Genomic DNA, 21,408 nt, shown 5'->3' with positions numbered 1-21,408 from the left:
ACTTTCAGGTATGTTTCCTTTCTCCTTGCTTAGGCAACACACCCCTCGTGTGTTGCCTGAATAAGGAAAAAGGATACCATCAGCATTTAGTTTAATCAATCAATTCAATGCCTTAAACACTTGAATCAGATCTCCTTGCAGGTGCCTGGTTTCCAAATGCTGCAATTTACAGGACTAAAGCCTTTCTTCATAAGAGTACCGTACCTTTTTGTTCTTTTCACTAATCTTATTGCCTTTCTTTGCACCCATTCACATTCCTCCAAAAAATGAGTCTTCCAGATTTATTATGCATTGCCTTATACAATGGAGTAATCACTTCCTTGTTCCTACTAGCAAAATTCCTCTATATTATTGACAAAACTTCATCAATTGTCCTGGCAGCCTGTCTGCACTGCTCAGAGAACTTCATATCTGACTGCATAATTACCTCCTGATCTTTATCCTCTACTACCCTGAGTGTGGTACTACAATTGGTACATTAAATATGGGATTACTGCTACCCCTATGCAATACCTTGCATTTGTCAATATTAAACTTAATTACTAACTTATCTATATCCAGTAGCATACCCTGATTACTGTCATTAACCTTCTGCCAACCTTCGTGTCATCTACAAACCTAGATATTAAGCCTGGTATGCCTTCAAACACCAATAGCATTAATAAATATACAGAGTGCTAAAGGGATGATTAAAATGAATGAGAAAGGTGAGACAAGAACCACAGCATACAAGTATAAAACCTTGGGGAATGACAAAAGACTGGATCTTGTGAAGTTTGCTAATGGACAGTGGGTTGAACACTGGAATAAACTGCCTCCAAATGTGGCAAAGGCAGCAAGTCTTTCTGAATTCAAGGCAGAATTGGATGATTACCCTGTGGGAATAGTATGAATATTATATGTGATTTTATTATTTTACACTGGCAAAATAATAAATAATTTTGTTTAATATTTCACAAATAGAAATATAAAGAAAAGATATTTATTAATAGTCAAGGCAAAGCTAAGTAATATTTGACAGGTGCTCTCAAAATATTCCAAAATTAGCATATATAATACAACGGTTTATACAATGGGGCTTAGAGTGGAACAGGCATTCTGTGTGTTATCAGACACTAAGTCTAAAACACTGATTGGATCCAATATCTTTCTACTTCAGAAGATTTAGGAGAAGTCCGGTTGGCCTGCCTCCCTAAAATCCACTCGTGCACACCTTCTCGATGGTAAGCCCTGTTACGTCACTTAGGTAGCAATGAACGTGTAGATGGTTCTCTTCAAGACGCCTGGTCAGCATGAAGAGAAAAAGACCAAACCCTCCAGCATATGACAGCATGACAAAACAAATGGCCCTCAGTCCCCAGCGGCTTTCACTCCCCCTCTTACGACAGCGAGAGGATAAGAGTGGGAGCAGAGGGTGCTAAGAATCTCTGGGTATGACCAGGCTGCATGCACGGAAACCGAACTTGGCTTGTTACAACATAAGATCGCTCATCGGTGAAGACAGGATATTAGAGCTGGAAAAGGAATTATAAAATGTGAATTGGAATATCAGTTTGGTTGAAACAAGAAGAAGAAATGAATCACTTATGAGTTTATCAAGTGGAAATCTGCTGTACACCAATAGAAACATGAAAGGAGCGAGGGTGGAGTTGGCTTTGTGGTCCATAAAGATATAAAAAACATTTTGGATTTCAAAAGTACATCATCAAGGGTGTCAAGACTACTACTCAGGATTTCTAAGAGGTACAAGCTAAAGGTTATAATGATTTATGCACCAACATCGAGCCATGATGATGAAGAGGTTGAAGAAATGTACACCGAAATTGAGTCTTCTAGATGAGCAGAAAACTGACTACACTATCATTATGGGGGACTTCAATGGCAAAGTTGGAAAGAGACAAAACAGCGCAGAAAGGGGAGGGGAACTATAGGAAATTTTGGAATTGGTGAAAGAAATGAAAGAGACTCATTTCTTTTCATTTTTTTCATTTCATTTCAAATGAATGAAAAATTTTTTTTTTTTGTTGATATATGATCAGAAAGACATCATCATTGCTGATGAAAGTAGGCTTTTTTAAAATTAGTACTGCATAAAAAGCTTACATTTAAAGGTGGGAAATGTAGTGACGGAAAAAAAAATAAAACAGCAGATTACTATTCTTCTAGCAGTATAAACATATCTGGTACAGAGAAGCTTCTTCTCTTAATGACTGGAAAGTCCAGAAGCCCTGATGGTTAGTTAGTTAGTTATTTGGTTTTTAGGAGCATTAGCAACTAAGGCCATACTGCTCCGGGATATGCGGTGGTCATTCCCTGACCTTTCCGCATCCTCCGTATTTGGTGGTGACAGGCTCGAATCCCAGTCTAATCAAGAAGCGTGTACTACGCACTGCTGATCCTTCCCACCTGGCTACGGAGGTGCCTTGGAAAAAGCAGTATGTACTGGAACTTAAGAACAAGTTTGAGCTTCTGCAGACAGCTCAGGACCAAGATATTGACAATGAATGTTACAACTTTCTGGAAGTGATAAAGCCCAAGAAAACTATAGGTAAAAAGAAATCCAAAGAAGAAAAAATTAGTCAAGAAACACTTGCCACCAATGAACCGAAGACGACAAATGAAGAGCAAGATAAACACTGACAAGGAGAAAATTGAGCATATGCAAAGCCATTAGAAAGAGACTCTGAGAGGATATAAGACGACTTAACACAAAAAAAGTAGAACAAGTATTAAGAGAAAACAAAGGACTTAAATCAGCAGCCATGAGCCGTAATACAGAAAGACAAATGATACTGAAACTGAAGAATAGCGATGGTGTACTTATAGATAGCAGAGAAGGCATAATTCAAATAGCAGAAGACTACTACAGAGAATTAAACAAGGAGCGAGGGAATGATGCCAGCAGTGGGGAAAATGGATTGCAAAATAGTAACACATATGACATATCCGATATCCTTCCTCATGAGGAAGAACATGCGTTGAAGAAAATGAAGAATCGGAAAGCCCCGGAGAAGATGAAGTTACTGTAGAGTTGTTAAAATTGGGAGGAAGAGACATAGCACAAAAACTGGCAAGACTCTTCACAAAATGCATTAGAAAAGGTGGAATGCCTAAAGAGTGGAATAATGCAATCACAGTTTTGCTACATAAGAAAGGAGATAACTTGGAAATTATAGACCAATTAGCTTGTTATCCCACATCATTAGGGTCATTAGTAACAGATTAAAAAGAATAATTGATGAGAATCAACCGAAAGAGCAAGCTGGCTTTATGACAGGATTCTCAACTATGGATCACCTTCACGTAATATCACAGCTAATGGAGAAAGCAACTGAATATAAAACACCATTATGCCTGGCATTTGTGGATTATGAAAAGGCATTTGACTCCAAACAGCATAAGGCAATGTTTTGGGCACTGGAAAGACAAGGCATGGATACCTCATATATCATGATTTTGAAGAAAATATATGAGAATGCTACCTCCTTTATTAGACTAGACAAAGGCAGTAGCAAATTTAAAATTGAGAAAGGAGTTCGACAAGGAGACACAATATCTCCGAAGTTGTTTACTGCTGCCCTTGAGGAAGCTTTCAGAAGATTAGACTGGTCACAGAAAGGAGTGAATGTGAATGGAGAGTACCTAAACCATTTACGATTTGCAGATGACATTGTGGTCATAAGCCAAAATCCCAAAGAATTAGAGGAAAATCTTAATCAGTTATGCACAGTTAGTAATGATTTTGGACTAAAGATTAATATGGCTAAAACAAAAGTAATGATGAACAAGTATGCCATAGAAAGGGATATAACGATTGAATGAGCAGTAATTCCATGACTTATGGAAGTGAAACTTGGGCACTCACCAAAAGAATGGAAGAGAAGCTGAGAACTACACAGCAAAGAATGGAACAAATTATATTGGGAATCAGACTGTTAGATAAGAAGAGAAACACATGGATTAGGCAGCAAACTCAAGTAAAGACAATCTTATCAAAACTAAAGAACTAAAGCGGTCTGGGGCAGGACACATAGCTCGAAGACATGATGACAGATGGACTAAGAGGAATAACAGAATGGTACCCAAGAGGAGCTAGAAGAAAACCTGGAAGACAACGACAGAGATGCACACATGAAATTCACGAATTTGTGGGTCGTAAATGGATGGCCATTGCACAAAACACAAAGAACTGGAAAGTTGCTGGAGAGGCCTTCATCCTGCAGTGGACTGATAATGATACAACAGTTTTGATAAACACAACAATTACGGCTGAAATGTTATTGGAAGCCCTAAATTTGCTTCAGTTTATCATTTTAAGTGGACCCAATATCATTTTAAGTGGACCGAAAGTGGACCCAATCTCGGCGAAGTCCGGATGGTCTGTGACAGCCAAATCCTCTGCTTGCAACTTCACGATGGTGGGACTGTTAGTAATCCTGGGTATAACCCCCATGCACAAGTACATGGTGGGTGACCACCCAGGTGTGAACCAACGTAAGCAGGGGTCGAGGTGTGGCGCCCACACCACATGGAGGAACGCCGCCCCTCTATGTTACCAGGCAGTACTAGGTGGAAGATGACTCTCATCAACCGGTGAAATATCACCACTTTGCTTATTGGAGGCTTGAAGTGGTGGAACCCATATTTAGTCTCTAGAGCTAAGTTCCGGTCAACCCTTCCCTATCTCTTCCATCATGCAGTATGATTGATGACTTTTGAGGTTATGATGAACGTCGTGGCGAGATCCAATATTCCTTACATTTTGAGGGTACAGCTCTAAAACGGTTTTCGCAGGCCGGCTGCTAGTTAGTACACTGGACCGGACCTATTGGTAACTCTCTAGGAGGCTTCCGGATCAGCTAGTGTATAATCTTGCTACCTCTACTCTGCCAGATAGTGACTGGAGGGAGTCCGAGTAGTGTGTATGCGGGGAGCATTGTCGAGGCCACGTTATGTCAAGGATCTGGGTATATTCTTACCGCATGTACGCCATATCCAAAAATTTCATTACTTCATACAGCATGTCCCACCCACTTTTTCTTATTATTGAATACACCATGAATTCTCAAACTAATAGAGCAAGCTTATCTGCGAAAAGATCTAAACCTCCCAAGGACTTCCTAATTCATTTCAGAAATATACATGGTCTCAATTCTAATCTCAACGATGTCCATTTCCACTTGCAGTCTGCCAAACCCCATGTACTTTTTCTGACAGAATCTCAGTTATCGGTTGATTCAACTATTGCTCATCTCAGATGCCCAAATTATTCGCTGTATGATTCCTTTCGCCTCAAAGGTGGTACTTGTGCATATGTCCGTTCTGATATTCCCTGTTAGAGACTTGGCAATTTGGAATCTCCTCTCTTTGATCTTCTCTGGCTTAAAATCTCTCTACCTCATTGTGTCAAATTCATCTGTTGTCTCTACCGTTCTCCCAACTCGACTAATCACTTGGAGCTCTTTGCCTTCCTCTCGTTGCAACTTGACTTTCTCCAGTCCAACTCTCCTAACAGTGAGGTAATTTTCCTTGGTGATTTTAATGTTCACAACTCCAGCTGGCTTCTGTTTTCGACCCAGCAGGTCGAGATGCTGAGGCTTTTGCAATTACTAATGACCTAGCACAGATTGTTCATTTACCTACAAGAATACCGGACAATCCTAATCATACAGCCAATACGCTTGATCTTTTTCTCACAAACAACCCTTCTAAGTACACGGTCAAAGTGAGAGCTCCTTTCGGCACTTCAGATCACAACTTGGTGATTGTCTCTTCTCCAATGGAACCTTTATCTCATGGCTATTCCCAACCTCGTGTTGTTTGGCATTACAAGAATGCAAAATGGGATGACCTGCGAGACTTCTTTTCTTCTTTTCCTTGGTCGGATTACTGTTTCAAAAGTTCTGATGTCAACGTTTGCTCAGATCGTGTCAGCGAAATTATTCTTGCAGGAATGGAATCCTTTATCCCACACTCCACTTTAAAATCTCGTCCTTTATCTAAACCTTGGTTTTCCAATAAATGTGCTAAGGCTGTCCAAGAGAAGAATGTTGCATATCGTAATTGGCTTGTCTCTAATTCTTCAGTTTCATTTTCTGCCTACACCAAAGCTCGCAACAATTGTAAAGCAGTTATTAATCAGTTCAAACTAGAGTTTGAACAGGCTAAGAGTAGAAAACTTGTTTCTTGCCCTAATGGTAGCCGAGCATTCTGGTCTCTTGCCAAAGCTATTGGCCGCAACTTTTGCCCATCTCTGCTCCCACCTCTGTCCAAACCAGATGGTTCTGTTGTCACTTCAGCCAAGGATAAAGCTGACCTGCTAGCATCCCATTTTTCTTCCAGCTCATGTATTAATGATCTTGGTAAAACACCTCCCACCATTCCCAACACACTCCATTCAATGCCTCCTGTGGTCTTCCGTCAAAAGGATATCAGAAGGATTTTGATGAATCTCTATGCTAAGAAAGCTCCAGGTCCTGATGGTATTTCTCCACTTGTTCTCAAAACCTGTGCTCCTGAACTTACTCCTATTCTTTGCCGCCTTTTTTCACTTTCTTATTCTAAAGGTGTTTTTCCTTCTGCTTGGAAATTTGCTCATATCCAGCCAGTTCCTAAAAAGGGTGACAAATCCCTCCCATCCAATTATCGTCCCATAGCAATTACTTCTACTCTTTCTAAAGTAATGGAGAAATCAATTAACCGCCAACTCTTAAACTACCTAGAAACCTTCCGTTTGATCAACGATCACCAGTATGGATTCCGTCAGTGTCGATCCACTGGTGATATTCTGGCTTATGTTACCCATTTGTGGACTAATTCAATGGAAAGGTTCGGTGAAACACAAGTAGTTGCTCTTGACATCTCAAAGGCTTTTGATCGTGTTTGGCATAAAGGTCTTCTAAACAAGCTTCCATCTTATGGTTTGCCAACTGTTTTTAGTAATTGGTTATCCAGTTTTCTCTCTGATCGCTCACTGAGGGTGATGGTTGATGGCTCTCTGTCTTCTAACTTCTCCACTAATGCCGGTGTCCCCCAAGGTTCAGTTCTTTCCCCCACTCTTTTCCTCTTAGCATTAGCATTAGTAGAGGCATTTGATGCAAGAAAGCAAGCTTATGCAGCATCAGCTAAAAAAAAAGTAACATAAATACATAAAAATAACCACTTCCACTTCACCCCTCTGTTCGTTCAAAATACCTGTCCAGCTGAGCCTTAAACTTATTTAGGCTATCAACTTCCACGACAAGGGATGGAAGTCTGTTCCACCTATCAACCACCCGCTGGCTAAAGGCAAATTTCCGCACATCTATCCTACATCTGTCTTTCCTCAATTTGAATTTATGCCCTCTCAGGTGATTATTCTGAGCAAGAGGAAGAATCTCATCAGCATTGAGCATGCTCAAACCATTCAAGGCTTTGTACACCTCTATCAGATCACCTCGCTGGTGCCTAGTTTCCAGACACTGTAATTCGCAAAACTTAAGCCTTTCTTCGTAAGAGCACCCCTTTGTCCCATTCACCAATCTAGTTGCCCTTCTCTGTACTCGTTCCAGCAGCTCTACATCCTTCTTGAAATGAGGCCTCCAGGCCTGTATACAGTACTCTAGGTGTGGCCTGACCATTGCCTTATACAAGGGAATAATCACCTCCTTATCCCTGCTAGAAAAATTCCTATATATCATTGACAATACACCATGAGCTACTCTTGCAGCCCGTCTGCACTGCTCAGAGAACTTCATATCTGCCTGCACAACCACCCCCAGGTCCCTTTCACTCTCTACCACTGTCAGTGTAGTACCACACAGTTGATACGTTGCTCTGGGGTTGCTGTTTCCCACATAATGTATATTGTATATCAATGAGCTTCTTCCATTGACTAGAAATCCTATCCATAGTTTTGCCGATGATAGCACCTTGCATTCAAATTTCCATTTTGAGAAACCTTACCCTGCTCAATCAGCTTCAAGTTCTCGAAAATCTGCTGCCAATTCCTTAAATGCCGATCTTTAGGTAATTCTCCAGTGGGGCAAAGACAACTTAGTTGATTTCAACCCTTCTAAAACTCAATCTTGTCTTATATCTAGCAAAAAGGATTCTTCTGCTCCTATGCTTATCTTTAGTGACACTCCGATTTCTAGGCAAAATGATATATCTCTTTTGGGGATTACCCTGACTTCTAATCTCTCTTGGCACAAGCACATTACAAATATTGCTTCCTCTGCATCTAAAAAAACTTGGTTTTCTCTTTCGCTCTGGGCGTTACTTTTCTTCCAAACAGCTGCTCACTCTGTATAAATCGCAAATCCGCCCTGCCATGGAATATTGTTCCCACATCTGGGGTTGTGCCCCCAAAACCTTTCTCAGGCTTTTTGATTCCATTCAGAAGAGGGCAGTTAGGTTAATTAATGATTCATCTCTAACAGAGGCTCTCCACTCGCTGTCTCATAGACGCACTGTTTCTGCTGTATGCCTCTTCTACAGATACTTCCATGGGCACTGTTCTTCTGAATTAGCTTCTATAATTCCCGCTCTCTCTTTCAAAACAGTCCGAACACGTGCCGCCACCAGCCAACATCCATTTACTGTCCAACTTCAAACCCACAGAACCAACTTTTCGTCTTCCTCATTTATTCATTCAACTGCCGTTTTCTGGAACAACCTTCCTTCATACGTATTTCCTGAAAATTACAATCTACAGAAGTTCAAGTCCAATGTCAACAAATATCTTCTTTTGTCCTCTCAATCTCCAACCCAAGCACAGTACTAAGTACTAAAGGTTCTAATACCTCTCGTGTTTGGGGTTCACATTAAAAAAAAAAAAAAAAAAAAAAAATGGAAAAAAAAAAAAATGAAAAGTTCACCAGATGCAAACTAATATTTAGTTGAACCACCTCTGGCCCTGGTGACATCAGCACACTGTCGAGGCATTGACAAGATCAATTTTGGAAGATAATCAACTGATAAGATGTGGTTCCAAACAAGAAATATGGCTTCCTGAAGTTCACAATGGGTCTTTGGTTTCTTTCTGGAAACTGCAGATTCCACATGATGCTAACAGTTCTCTATAGGATTCAGGTCTGGGCTGTTTCTTGGCCAGCTAATAGTTGTAACGGACCGTTCTTCCATCCATTTTTTCACCTATAACAAATGTTAACACATTACTCGAAACTCTAATGCAGAAATGAAGCTAAAATACCTACAGAAGTGCCTACTTACACTTTTTGCCCGATGACAGTTGTCCTGAAAGATGCAGTTACTTGGCAGGTTGAAATGGTCTCTAATGGTTGGTAGCAATTTGCCTTCCAATATAGCCAGGTAGCCATTAGCATTTACGGAATATTTTATAAACTGCAGGTGACCTACTCCGTGATACAAAATGCACCCCCACATCATTTGACTGGTAGGGAATTTCACTGTAGACACCATACAGTCTGGATGGTATTCTTCACCACGTCTACGGCAAATCTTTTGTTTCCCATCAGAGCCATGCAGGTTGAATTTCTTCTCATCCAAGAAATTAACTGACTTCCACTGCTCAGGGGTCCATTTGACATGCTCCTTACAACAAATTAATCAGGCCTTTTTCATTTTTGGTGTGAGGAGGGACTTAGGACGATGGGCTACAAGTCCATTTTTGAAGAGGTGTCAAAACACGGTCGTGTTTTGGCGTAGAGACTTGTTTGCGTCCAGTTTTTTTTTTTTTTTTATCAGCAGAACCAGTATTCTTGAGTTTGGAAAGAAATCTACTCACTGTCAACTGATTACAAGACACTCTACAAGCAATATGACGGGAAGAACATTCTTCCTCACGTAAAGCAACAATAGCACTCTTTCTTCGTGGTGTCAACTGCACGAAACTCGCCATCCTGACACAAGCAAGCAATGACTGCAACTCTTGCAGAGCGTGCTTATACAGCTGATGCAATATTACGTCATCACCTACGGGTGTCAATCTTATCTGATGCAATCTCTAAGAAATATTGCCATATACTTACGTTATTCGGATGACAATTACAATTTTAAGGACACACTTTCTTTGAACAACAGTGTATATTATTATTCATTTATTTTTGACTGATGCAGAAAAAGTCCTCTTCTGTGCATCATTTTGCTTCACTAATACTAAAATGATTCATTAAAAAATTTCTACACAAGTTAACACATAAGCCATACTTTCACTCCATTCCAGTAGAATGGACCAGCTCTAGTATATATGAAAAATTTACCTGCCCAAGGTCTTTTACAGGTTCTTCCAAGTTTCATCCTTTTCCATAGACTATAGCAACTAAAAGTGCTATTTATTCATAAATCAGTGCATTTTAGTACTGGAATCTTTTCATTTGTTACTGAAAAAAAAAAAAAAAGTTATTCTGTGATATTTGTATAAAGTTAAAGAAATATTATATTTTGAAAAAGTTTTGCAATATAAATTTATTAAATTTAAACAGAGGAAAAACAATCTGCAATTAGGAATGCTTCATTAGAAGCATCACTAATTTTTCATAGAGTGTAACATTGTGTGGAATTTGTTCCTTGCTGTGCACTTGAACACCATGTGTTACTGAGTGAGCTGAATGGCTCATTATGGCATAATCACAAAAGTAAAAAATTAAATAAAATAATGATAAAAATAATAATAATTAAGTAATGGTCACCAGTCCCCATTACTAATTGATGTAGAGTGAGCAAGTAGAGTGAGAATGCAGATTATGAATGAAGTAAATGTGTGTCTCTCCCACCCCCTTGCCTGGTGGGTTCCCCACTGCCAGCTAACATATCCCACCCCCAGAGTGGGATGGGCAGCTAAACCGGATTCGACACTCCTTGGACATGATACCGACGAAGACATTCTGCGGCTTTGCTGCCAACACGCCATTGGTGATCTAACCTGGTTCCCTTTAAAATCCCATCCCCAGGCAGGGGAGGGAGGAGACGGATCTCTGTCTCCTCTCCTCCCTGCCTACCCCCCATACTTCGCCTGGTGGGGCTCGTCTCCACTGACCTCTTTGGGGATGCCTACTCTATCGTCCCTATTCTTCTATCTGTTTTCCCCCCAGTCTTGAGTCTCCCTCCCTCTCTAACTAAATCAACCGAAGTACACCCTTAACAATGCCGCCAAATTCTAATCAACGTCTAAATTCTACCGGTAATGTGTAAATCTCTAAGACAACTAACACTATTAGCTAGCGTATAGCTTCACATGTCTAAATTTAATAACATCAAAATTTTGCCCGACCTATTTGGCCTTTAACACATCTCTTTAGCGTTCAACCCCAACCAGTGATTTTCTAACAGCAATCCCATTAAGCATTAATGTCAAACACAATTTTTTTTTTTTTTTTTTTAAATAGGTCCTAGCCACTGAAATCCCAGGAAACTAGGTGGCAAGACCTGCCAGAGCAATTTGTTGTGATATTGGATACACCCGGCTAGCCTCCACATGGCAGGGTATGGGCAACGTTGGGCCCCACTAGGGGCCTGGCAGCCAATAAGCCGGATAAACAACGGGCACAACATATCACACTGCACAGACACAGTCCACACACTTTCAAGTCTCTGGCTTGACAGTGTGCTGTCCTCGATACAGCAAAACACGTGGAGATGGGAGAAATCCAAGGTACCGTCCGACACGAACATACCTTATACCTTACTAATTGATTTTCCAGTTTAATATTGTGTGGAATTTGCTTCTTTGCTATGCACTTGAACAGAACGTGTCACCGAGTTGAGCTGAATGGCTCATTGTGGCTTCATGGCACAAAGGCAAAAAATAAAATAAAATAATAAACAATAATAATTAATTGGAAACAGAGAAAATGTCTACTACAGCAACTACTTCGTAGTTTCTTAAGAGTTGTCTATACTCTTAAATCTTAACATATTATGCCATGTGCATTTAGTTATTTTAAATATTGTCATATACACCTTTTGGCATCTCTCATATTGTGTGATTATCTTCACAACTGGGTCATCATGTCTGCAATACCAGGGTACCTGCCCATCCACTGATGACAGGCCAATAGCCTTGAAACGGTGCCGCCTGGGTGGTGGTACTCACTGAGAATAAGTAACAATAGTCTTCTCTATTAGTGAAGTGTTACTTATTTGAGGTAGTGCAATATCATGGCAACTCGTCGTGAAGGAAGAGTACAATATGAGAAACAGAGCAAATGATGTCTACTACTACAACTACTTCGTAGTTTCTTAAGAGTTGTCTATGGTGTATCTACACCGATATTATATAGATAATAATAATTAAGAAATCAGCAACTTGCCCCCTAATGTTTCACTGCTCCAATCCTGCTTTCAATTTCAGTCAAGCCTTTGAGATATTGTACCACATGTACAACTGCTGTATAAATTGGAGCAGTGTGGCATTAAATGCAAACCACTATTACGATAAAGGTTATGGTTATTGTTATGGTTACCAGTTACTGGTAACCATATTGTTATGGTAACCATATTGTTATGGTTACCAGTCCCCATCACTTAAAGCAAACCTCTATAATTTAAAAGGGTTCAGAATTTTATTTAAAATTAGCCTGGTTATAACCCGTTTAATTTTAACTTTTTTAAAAATTTTTTTGTTTCGTATCATTTATGAAATAGACTTATTTTCAATTAAAACAGTTACACTGATCATGAAAGTGAAAACATTAACAGTTTTTTTTTATCTTTATTTTTAGTTTTTATGGAAGATGTACGAGTGTAACACATTTACTTTGCAATTTGAAATAATAATGTTATTTGAAGGAAAAAACTATTTATTAATAAAATATACTCTAACATTATGTAAAATAATTTTTTTCTTTTATGTACTTTCATCATATATCTTGGCAAATACCAATAACAATTACTTATCAGAGGTGTACTAATCTTGTCCTAAGCTAGATATCATCATTCTTCTCTTTCTTAGTGATTCCCTTCTACTTTTGACTCTCTGACTCTCTCTCTCTCTCTCTCTCTCTCGGGAATTTTTTTTTGGCTGGTTTAGCATAAGCCTTTGGCTTCCTTGCACCACATAGCTAATAATAATAATAATAATAATAATAATTATACTCATATCCTAGTGGAATCTCACTTTTTTCACCATTAATAGCATTCAAGTTATCAGAAAAAAAATCCAGATGAAATGTAAAAAGTGTACTTTAAGAGACATTCAGAAACCTAAATTTTTCTAACAGACATATGTTTCTGGTTCTGCAAGTTATTCCATCAGTTGTTTACACTTTTCTTTTTTATTACACGAAATCTTTGAATTAAGGATATTAATTATTTATTTATTTTTTTAGGCACATCAGTATATATGCATAATGCATCTATTGTCTTCAACATTTCCATCTGCATGTAACAACTTTACTATTTTCAACGTCATGTAATAACTCAATGCAGTGGATGTATGTTCAATTTCATATTTAAGCCTGTTAGAAAGATTTGTAGAGCCATTCAGTGGTGTATCCAGAAAAAAATGACAATAGGAGCACCATTTGTGACAGGGAGGACACCATTTTGTGCACAAACAAGGCATAAAATAATGCAAAAACAACAGGCCGTATGCCTGTGACTGATGGACACAGGCGCATTTGCTAAAGTCTGAATTACTTTGAAGTAAACATTACGCACGAACAAACTGCGTGATGCCTCGAACTAGAATGCCGATCACATCAGCATCACTCTTGCCAACTATAATCAGTTGAAAATAGCTGAACCAAAATGCAAAAATAGATAAAATCCTATGTTAACAATGAAAAAAATATATATTTTTTTGTAGCTAAAGGGAATTTAAACAATTGGTGTGCATTCTATGAAAAACGATGGGGGGGGTGCACGTACCCCTACCCTGAATCTACCACTGGAGCCATTCCAAATTTCATTAAAATTGGACCAAATAGAAATCCAACAATTATTTCTTTGTCCATCCATATGTAATGAGTTGAATTCAGTGGACAGATTTTCATGAAATTATATATTTGGGCCTTTCAAAAAGATTTGTTGAATCTTCCCCAATTTTACTAAAATTGGGGACAACAGAAATCTGGTGATCATTACTTATTATTTTCATACATATCACATAAGCTATCTATTTTAGCATTAGCATTAGTTGAGGCATATGATGCAAGAAAGTAAGCTTATACAGCATCAGCCAAAAAAAAAAAAAAAAAAAAAAAAACCCCTTCCCATTTCACCCACCCAGTCACTCCTCAATTTGAATCTATGCCCCCTCGGGTTCTTAATCTGAGCAAGCAGAAGTATCCCATCAGCACTGAGCCTGTCTTTATATACTGTAGCTGAAGCACTGGATCTTCTTTTTATCTTTAATTCATGAAATAGTTTTGCAATTTGCAGTCTGACAACAGTTCCTTCTTTGAATTTTGCATCATGCAGTTTTGGAAAATTTTCCTTTAAACAGTTAAACCATCAGTTTTTTTTTTCCAAACCTTCATAAAATTTTTCATTAAGTTTAGCTTACATGTAATGGATTTGTTGATTGTTATTGTAGAGTTTTAGGTGCATCAATGACTTAAATCATATTGCTTCATATATATTATTTCTTTAAATTGTGCATGTTCTGTGGTTGATATGCCTGTTGGCTGGATGAAAAACTATGCTACTTCACCTGAGAGTGACTAACTCAGCCACATTGTGAAAAGGCCCACAAAAATTCCTCCCCTCATTGATGGAATTTAAACTCAGGTCTCTTCCACCCAGTGTGGGGTTATTGTTATTTGGTTTTTTTTAGGAGCATTAGCAACTAAGGCCATATTGCTCCGGGGATATGCGGTGGTCATTCCCTGACCTTTCCGCATCCTCCGTATTTGGTGGTCATGGGCTCGAACCCCAGTCTAATCAAGAAGCGTGTGCTACGCACTGCTGCTCCTGCCCACCTGGCTACGGAGGTGCCCCAGTGTGGGGAGGCCAATGCTTATATCGACTGTGATACTCACAAGGGTACATGCAAACGATGGAAAAGTGCCAACTAGGGTCACTAATGGCAACCTATCTGACATTACTTTTCATGGAATTAAATCTTTTTATGCTGGCTAAAAATTAACAACATAGTGCTGTTCTGCTTGCCAACTATCCCACAAGCAGAAGAAAGATCAAAACTTGGTAAAAATCCAATCCACCCTACAATAAAAGTAAAAGCACAATGACCATAAAATCACCACAATTTCTAGTAAGTTCCCTATAATCGATTGCATTGAATATGTGAGACATACTCTTGCAAGTTTCCTTCACTGCAATGGAATAGGCTCCAGGTATTGAAGGTTTTCTGTTTCTGTTATGTAATAAAACTGCCTTTAAACTGATGAATCATAAATAGAAGCTATTCAGCTTTACACTCAAATACAAATTCTTCACCAGTGCATTTATATCTATGTGCACACAAAGGGACTCCTGCACATTTTCTTATGTATATTCCAATTATAGTGAATGTCACCCAGGCAATTTTGAAGGGATAGGAGATGTATTTTCAGTACGCCCTTGTTTAAAAAGAGAAAAAGCAAACGAACCACTGATGTGGAACATTTTTTTTTATATATACATATTTTGGACTTTACCAATACAAGTCACAATTTTAGGCTTTTACTAAAGCCAATTGGTAAATCTTATGGTTTACTAGATTTCTGACTATTACAGTACTATGTGTATGTGTGTGTGTGTGTGTGTGTGTGTGCACGCGCACTACGAAATTGTGATCGGTCTTGGAAGCTTTCTGGGGGTTAATGAAAGATGCACTGAAAAGCTGGTACTGATCCAACTTTTCCTTTTCGAGTAATATTTGAATAACTGAAAGCAATATAGGTTTCTGTAGGATGGGGAACCCAAGGGATATCAAATTGCAACTGGTTCTAAAATCTTCCCAGGGATTAACAGAACATACATTGAATATTTTATGTTAATCTGACTTTTCCTTACTCAAGTAAGGTGCATTAAAAAAAAAAAAAAAAAAAGACAAATTTCTATTTGTCTTATTTTAATGATACAGTCAATTCCGGTTATTTGGGACACATCGGGATTAGTGCATTTTGGCCAAATTAAGCGGATGCCCAATTATCCGAAGTTTCACATAAATAGTTAAAAATACAATGGACCCTCGCTTTACAATTGGATCACTATACGTGAACTGGCAGTCACCAATGTGGCATAGTCACACACCAGACAGACATGGTGCCAGAAACAGAACTATATTGGAAGAGTTCCTTGCAAATTCAACGTTTACGGTGTTAAACCAACCAAACAATCTGCCCACATTCAGTAATACACTGTGGGAGGCCACCACAGATGTCTCCTTGGCTTCCAGGAACATCGCTAATAATACTATCGACTAGTCCATCCAAGAAGCCTGGACAACGTCCAATCATCGAGCCATTATGTTCCAACTCAACAGATCACTGACTAGGGTACCTGCAGCTAGACAAACCACTCACAGATACTCCATATCCAAAACGAACTGGGAACTCTTCCAAAGTACCTTAAAAACCAGCAGACAGAGGAAGCTTGAATGCCTCGAAGACCCAGATAACAGATAAAGCAAGATAACAGAGTTCATAATACACACAAGCGACATCGCTATTAAAAAGAAAAATCCAACCCTGGGGGTGTGCCCTGGTGGAACCTAGAACTGCAATGATTCTGGAAAGAAACACAAACCAGAAGAAAGGCCTTTCAGCGGGCCAGGCACTCCTGGCCGACGGCGGAGGTCGAAGTACTCCGACAATGCTACAAAGAAGCAAGAAACACTTACACAGCCCAAATCAGAAGCTGTAAACAGAAATCTTGGAAGGCCTGGTCTTCACTATGGGAAACAAAAACCCCTGGAGAATCGTCTACAAACTGACCATGAATAAACTCCCCCCGAGGGGAAGTTATTGCCGCCACCATATTGACCCAAGGAGGTATGTCCACAACCTGGGAGCAGACCATTTCCAATATCTTGGACATACAACCGGAGACAACAGAACAGATCCAACTCCGCTTAGAAAATGAAAGCTATCAAACAGCAACGACAGAACCTCACTTCACCGTGGAGGAGCTCAACAGTGCTGCCACCCTCATTAGGGGAAATAAATGCTCCCCGACCTTTTGGAGCCCTAAATCATCAAAAAGACAGTAGAGTGGATTTTTCAGGATTAGTTTGCAAAAGTCAAACTAATCCTGAAAAATCCAACCAAACCACCACACCTCCCAGAGTCGTACAGACCGATCGTACTTCTCACAGTTGCAAATAAACTACTCGAACACCTCCTCTATGGACAAATACAGCAATATTATGACAGGGCTAGTCTGTCCTCACCCAACCAATTTGGCTTCAGGCGGGGTCGCTCAGCCGTGGACGCCTTAACACACCTACAAGAATAAGTAAGAAGATGCACCAAGAAGTATTTCCTCGTGATTGCTGTGGACTTTGCTGAGGCATTCGACACACTTTGGTGGCCGAGCATCTTGGCAAGGCTTCGGGTTGCTGGGATCCCAGGCAACCTCTACAGCATCATCAAGAGCTACCTCACAAACAGATCCATCAGGATTGTTGCTCCCTATGGGACCTTCTCCAAGAATACATTTCGCAGCTGTCCACAGGGTTCGGTCCTTGGACCACTATTGTGGAACATAGTAATGGACTCCTTCCTAGCCATAGACCTTGACGAGGTAAAATCAAAGGCCTTTGCTGACGACCTCTTACTAACAGTGTCAGCGGACTCAAGGACACAACTGAAGACATTGGCAAACTGGGCTCTGTCCACCCTTCAGGAATGGGCAAAGCAAAATCAACGTAGAATATCCCCTGCAAAGACAAACTGCATTCTGCTCTAGGGGCACCTCAACCTCAGGCAGCCTCCACAAATCAAGATTGACCAGAAAATAATTAAATTCTCAAAAGCAGCTAAAGTACCTAGGCATGATTCTAGATCCGAATCTAACATTTCATGACCACCTGAAATACTTGCGCACAAAAGTCAGACGATACACTGCATTGGTTGCCAGAGTCACTCGCAGAGACCGGGGCCTATACAGATGGGTGCTACGTCTTTTCTATAAAACCATCTTCACCCCAATAGTCACATATGCATCTGGCACATGGTATCACAAAGCCACAACTGTTGTCAATAAATGAATCATTGACTCGATTCACCAATCAATCCTTCTCACCATTACTCGAACTTGCAGCACAGTGACAGCACACATGCCCTGCAAGTCCTTGCTGGTGACCTTCCACTGGACTTAAGAGATCTTTCGACGGGGCCTCACGCACCACCTGGACAAGGGGTATCCCACAGACATGTTTGGGATTCACTACCGACATCATCAATAGCAAGACTATGGAAAAGAAAAATATGCTCAGCTGCTGCAGGTGTGGCAGGATAGATGGGCCACCTGGCAAAAAGGCGAAATCACCAGAAAGTTTCTGCCCAACATTGGCTGGGTTTTTCCGAACTTCCCACCCTGGTTTTCCCCGGGCCTACAAGTAACATACCTACTGACAGGACATGGAGCTCTGAATGCAAAGCTATCCCTACTTGGAATACTGGAAGATCCCACCTGCACCTGTGGGGGGCTGGAGAGCTGGCAGCACCTCATGCACGATTGCCAGCTTTATGACGACCTCCGCAGTGCATTCATCACCAAAATACAGTATCTACCATATGGCCAGGAGCACCACATCTTGGACACCAGGGAAGAATATCAGGCTTTCTCCAGCTATGCACTGGCCCTGTTCACAAGACGGAGAGTTCTTATCGCAGCGAACCGCAACCAACCACTGACACAATAAGGAAATGAACAAACCTCAAAGGAAATCGTCCCGCGTAAGACGCCTGCAATCCAATGGCTTCCGATAGTCAAGGCACTATACCCTGAAGTGGACCTAAAGTCGAATCAATGAGAAATGACTCTATAAACAACATTGATGCAAACACCACACGTATGGGAAATGAAACAAGAAAGACCCCACAAATGCCGACAAGCAAACCCGGACCTTGTGACTGTAAAGACTGCTGAACGGACGGGAACCACCCCATGAACGATCATGCTTCAGTCTGATCGCTCCTGGGAATGGACTAGGACCACCAGCAGCCCCGCTGCCAAATGCTATATGGCGAGCTGAATGGGGTACCCTTAACCTATTCACCTTAAATTCCCTATCCCCGGCAGGGGAGAGAGGATACATGCTCTGTTTCCTCCCTCCCCTGCCGACCCATCTCTTCGCCTGGTGAGGCATGGGCCTGCCTCACTGACCACCTGGGGTCGCCTTCTCTATCGATCCCATGCTTCTGCCATTCAACCCCCCCCCCCCCAGTCTTCAGCCTCTTCCCACACCCTACCTGTATACCTTATCCATGGTGGGGGAGATAACTTCTTTGTCTCCCCCACCCGCCATCCAAACTTCCCTCTGGTGTGGCATGGGCATGCCATACTGCCTAGCAGGGGTCATCTCCTCTATCGACCCCTTACTTCTACCCCCCCCAGTCTTCAGCCTCCTCTCCCTCCCACTTTTATCTTTCATCTAACGTATGGTCCACACGTCTAAATTTAATAACAACAAAATTCTGCCCGACCCATTAGGCCTTTTAACACATCTAACATTCAACCCCAACCAGCGATTTGCAATCTTATTAAGAATTAACGTCAAACGTGTATATATATATATATATATATATATATATATTTTTTTTTTTTTTTATTATGTCCTAGCCACTGAAATCCCAGGAAACTAGGTGGCAGGACCTGCCGGAGCAACTTGTCATGATTCTGGACACACCCGGCTAGCCTCTACGTGGAGAGGTATGGGCAACGTCTGTCTCCACTAGGGGGCTGGCGGCCAATAAGCTGGACAAACAATGGGCACAACACATCACACTGCACAGACATGGCCCACACACTTTCAAGTCTGGCTTGACATTATACTGTCCTCGATACAGCGAACACACGCGGAGATGGGAGAAATCCCAGGTGCCATCTGACACGAACATACCTTATACCCTATATACAATCAAATCACATTACGATGGACTCACTATAATAAAGTACCGTTCACCATATGATGTGTAGTAAGCGCCTGTCATTGTGATCACGTTTGTGAATTCAATTTTAATTCTATTAAACAGCGATTCTAATTAGCAAAAATAGAAGGAATATTATCCACAGGCTATAAAAGTAAAGAAATATTAAACACAAATTTACCCTTTATTACCTTACCAATTAAAAAATAAAATGATACCTGAAAATCGGAATAATTAATACGTACTGTAATATGTACATACTAACTACTTGACATTTGTGGGTGGAGGTTAAAATTTAAAACAGTAAAAAGATAAGCAATAAATAACAAAGAAAACGGCACACACAAATTGCAAGTAATACGATACGCACAAGTGAGAACGGAGTAGCAAGTTACGAAGCTTTAAAAATAGGAATGAAGAGAAGATTCTGAAAATTATTTTTTTTTATATGATTGGAGATTCCATGGAAGTGTAAACACATTTCACCATAATAACCCACAGAATTCCAGCTGTCGGTATTATCGCAAATTCAGTAAGATCGAGTTTACTATCCGTTTATGATAGACTGCACTAACAGAAGAGCCCAATAAACAGGTAACTGCTAATTGTTTTGTTTTATGGTTGTCACCTCCAGAAATCCAACCGAACCACGTGTGGTACGGTCGGAGACATTTGTAGGGTAATCTCCAGTGATGCCGTCCCCTGCCCCGATTAACTGGCATGTTGTCCCAATTAAGTGAAGTAAACCCTGGCTATTTTCTCGATTGGTGGCCCAAATAACCAGAATCCACTGTATTTGGGAGATCTCAATCAATTTTTCTAAAAGACCCAAATATAAGATTTCAATTAAATCTGTCACTAGAAGTAGTTATTCCAAGTAAGCAGAGGGCCATAGTAAAGACAATGGGCACCATAAACACACCTCAAGAAAAACTTAAAAAAAAAATGGTAAGTCTATGAGCTGCTACTGACTAAAGCAAAAGCCATTTATGACCACCCTTTATTTTCTATCACATAGCTAAGCTTTTATCCACCATAGTAGATTCCTATCAAAAGTGTACCTGTTTATACAAAAGGCAGTCATGTGAGATGGTATCAAAATCCTTGCAGTCTAAACATAATAATATCAAAATTATTCTTCACACCAGTTCTTTTCTGATTACTTAACAATAGCCTATAACAGTGGTTTCCAAACTTTATGTTACTATGCCCCCTTTTAAAAAAAATCTAATCTTGGCGCCTCCCCACACCTTTATTTCATAAAATAATACAGACACATTTTTAAATAGTAAAAAATGTATTAATACAAAGTATTAATACATTAATAAAATGTATTAATAAATTTACTAATACATTTAATGCAGCAGTAAATTTATAAATTTATTAATAACAAAAAATGAAAAAAAAA

The 21,408-nt window shown here is 40.1% G+C and overlaps 1 protein-coding gene across 1 annotated transcript in view; it reads right to left on the bottom strand.

Moving 5' to 3' along the window:
- Positions 1–21,408, bottom strand: part of LOC150082061 (magnesium transporter NIPA2-like) — a 226,000-nt gene that overhangs the window by 182,443 nt on the left and 22,149 nt on the right. Inside the window, exon 2 of the mRNA XM_090379950.1 lies at positions 10,224–10,343. Coding sequence (XP_090236076.1) covers positions 10,224–10,260 — 37 coding nt within the window. The 5' untranslated portion in view covers positions 10,261–10,343. The remainder of the gene's footprint in view (positions 1–10,223; positions 10,344–21,408) is intronic.

Source organism: Mastigoproctus giganteus, chromosome 8, assembly GCF_048544385.1.
Source record: "Mastigoproctus giganteus isolate SK-2022 chromosome 8, ASM4854438v1, whole genome shotgun sequence".
NCBI lineage: Eukaryota > Metazoa > Arthropoda > Arachnida > Uropygi > Thelyphonidae > Mastigoproctus > Mastigoproctus giganteus.
The sequence above is the reverse complement of the archived record's forward strand: the minus strand, read 5'-3'. Positions and strand labels throughout refer to the sequence as shown.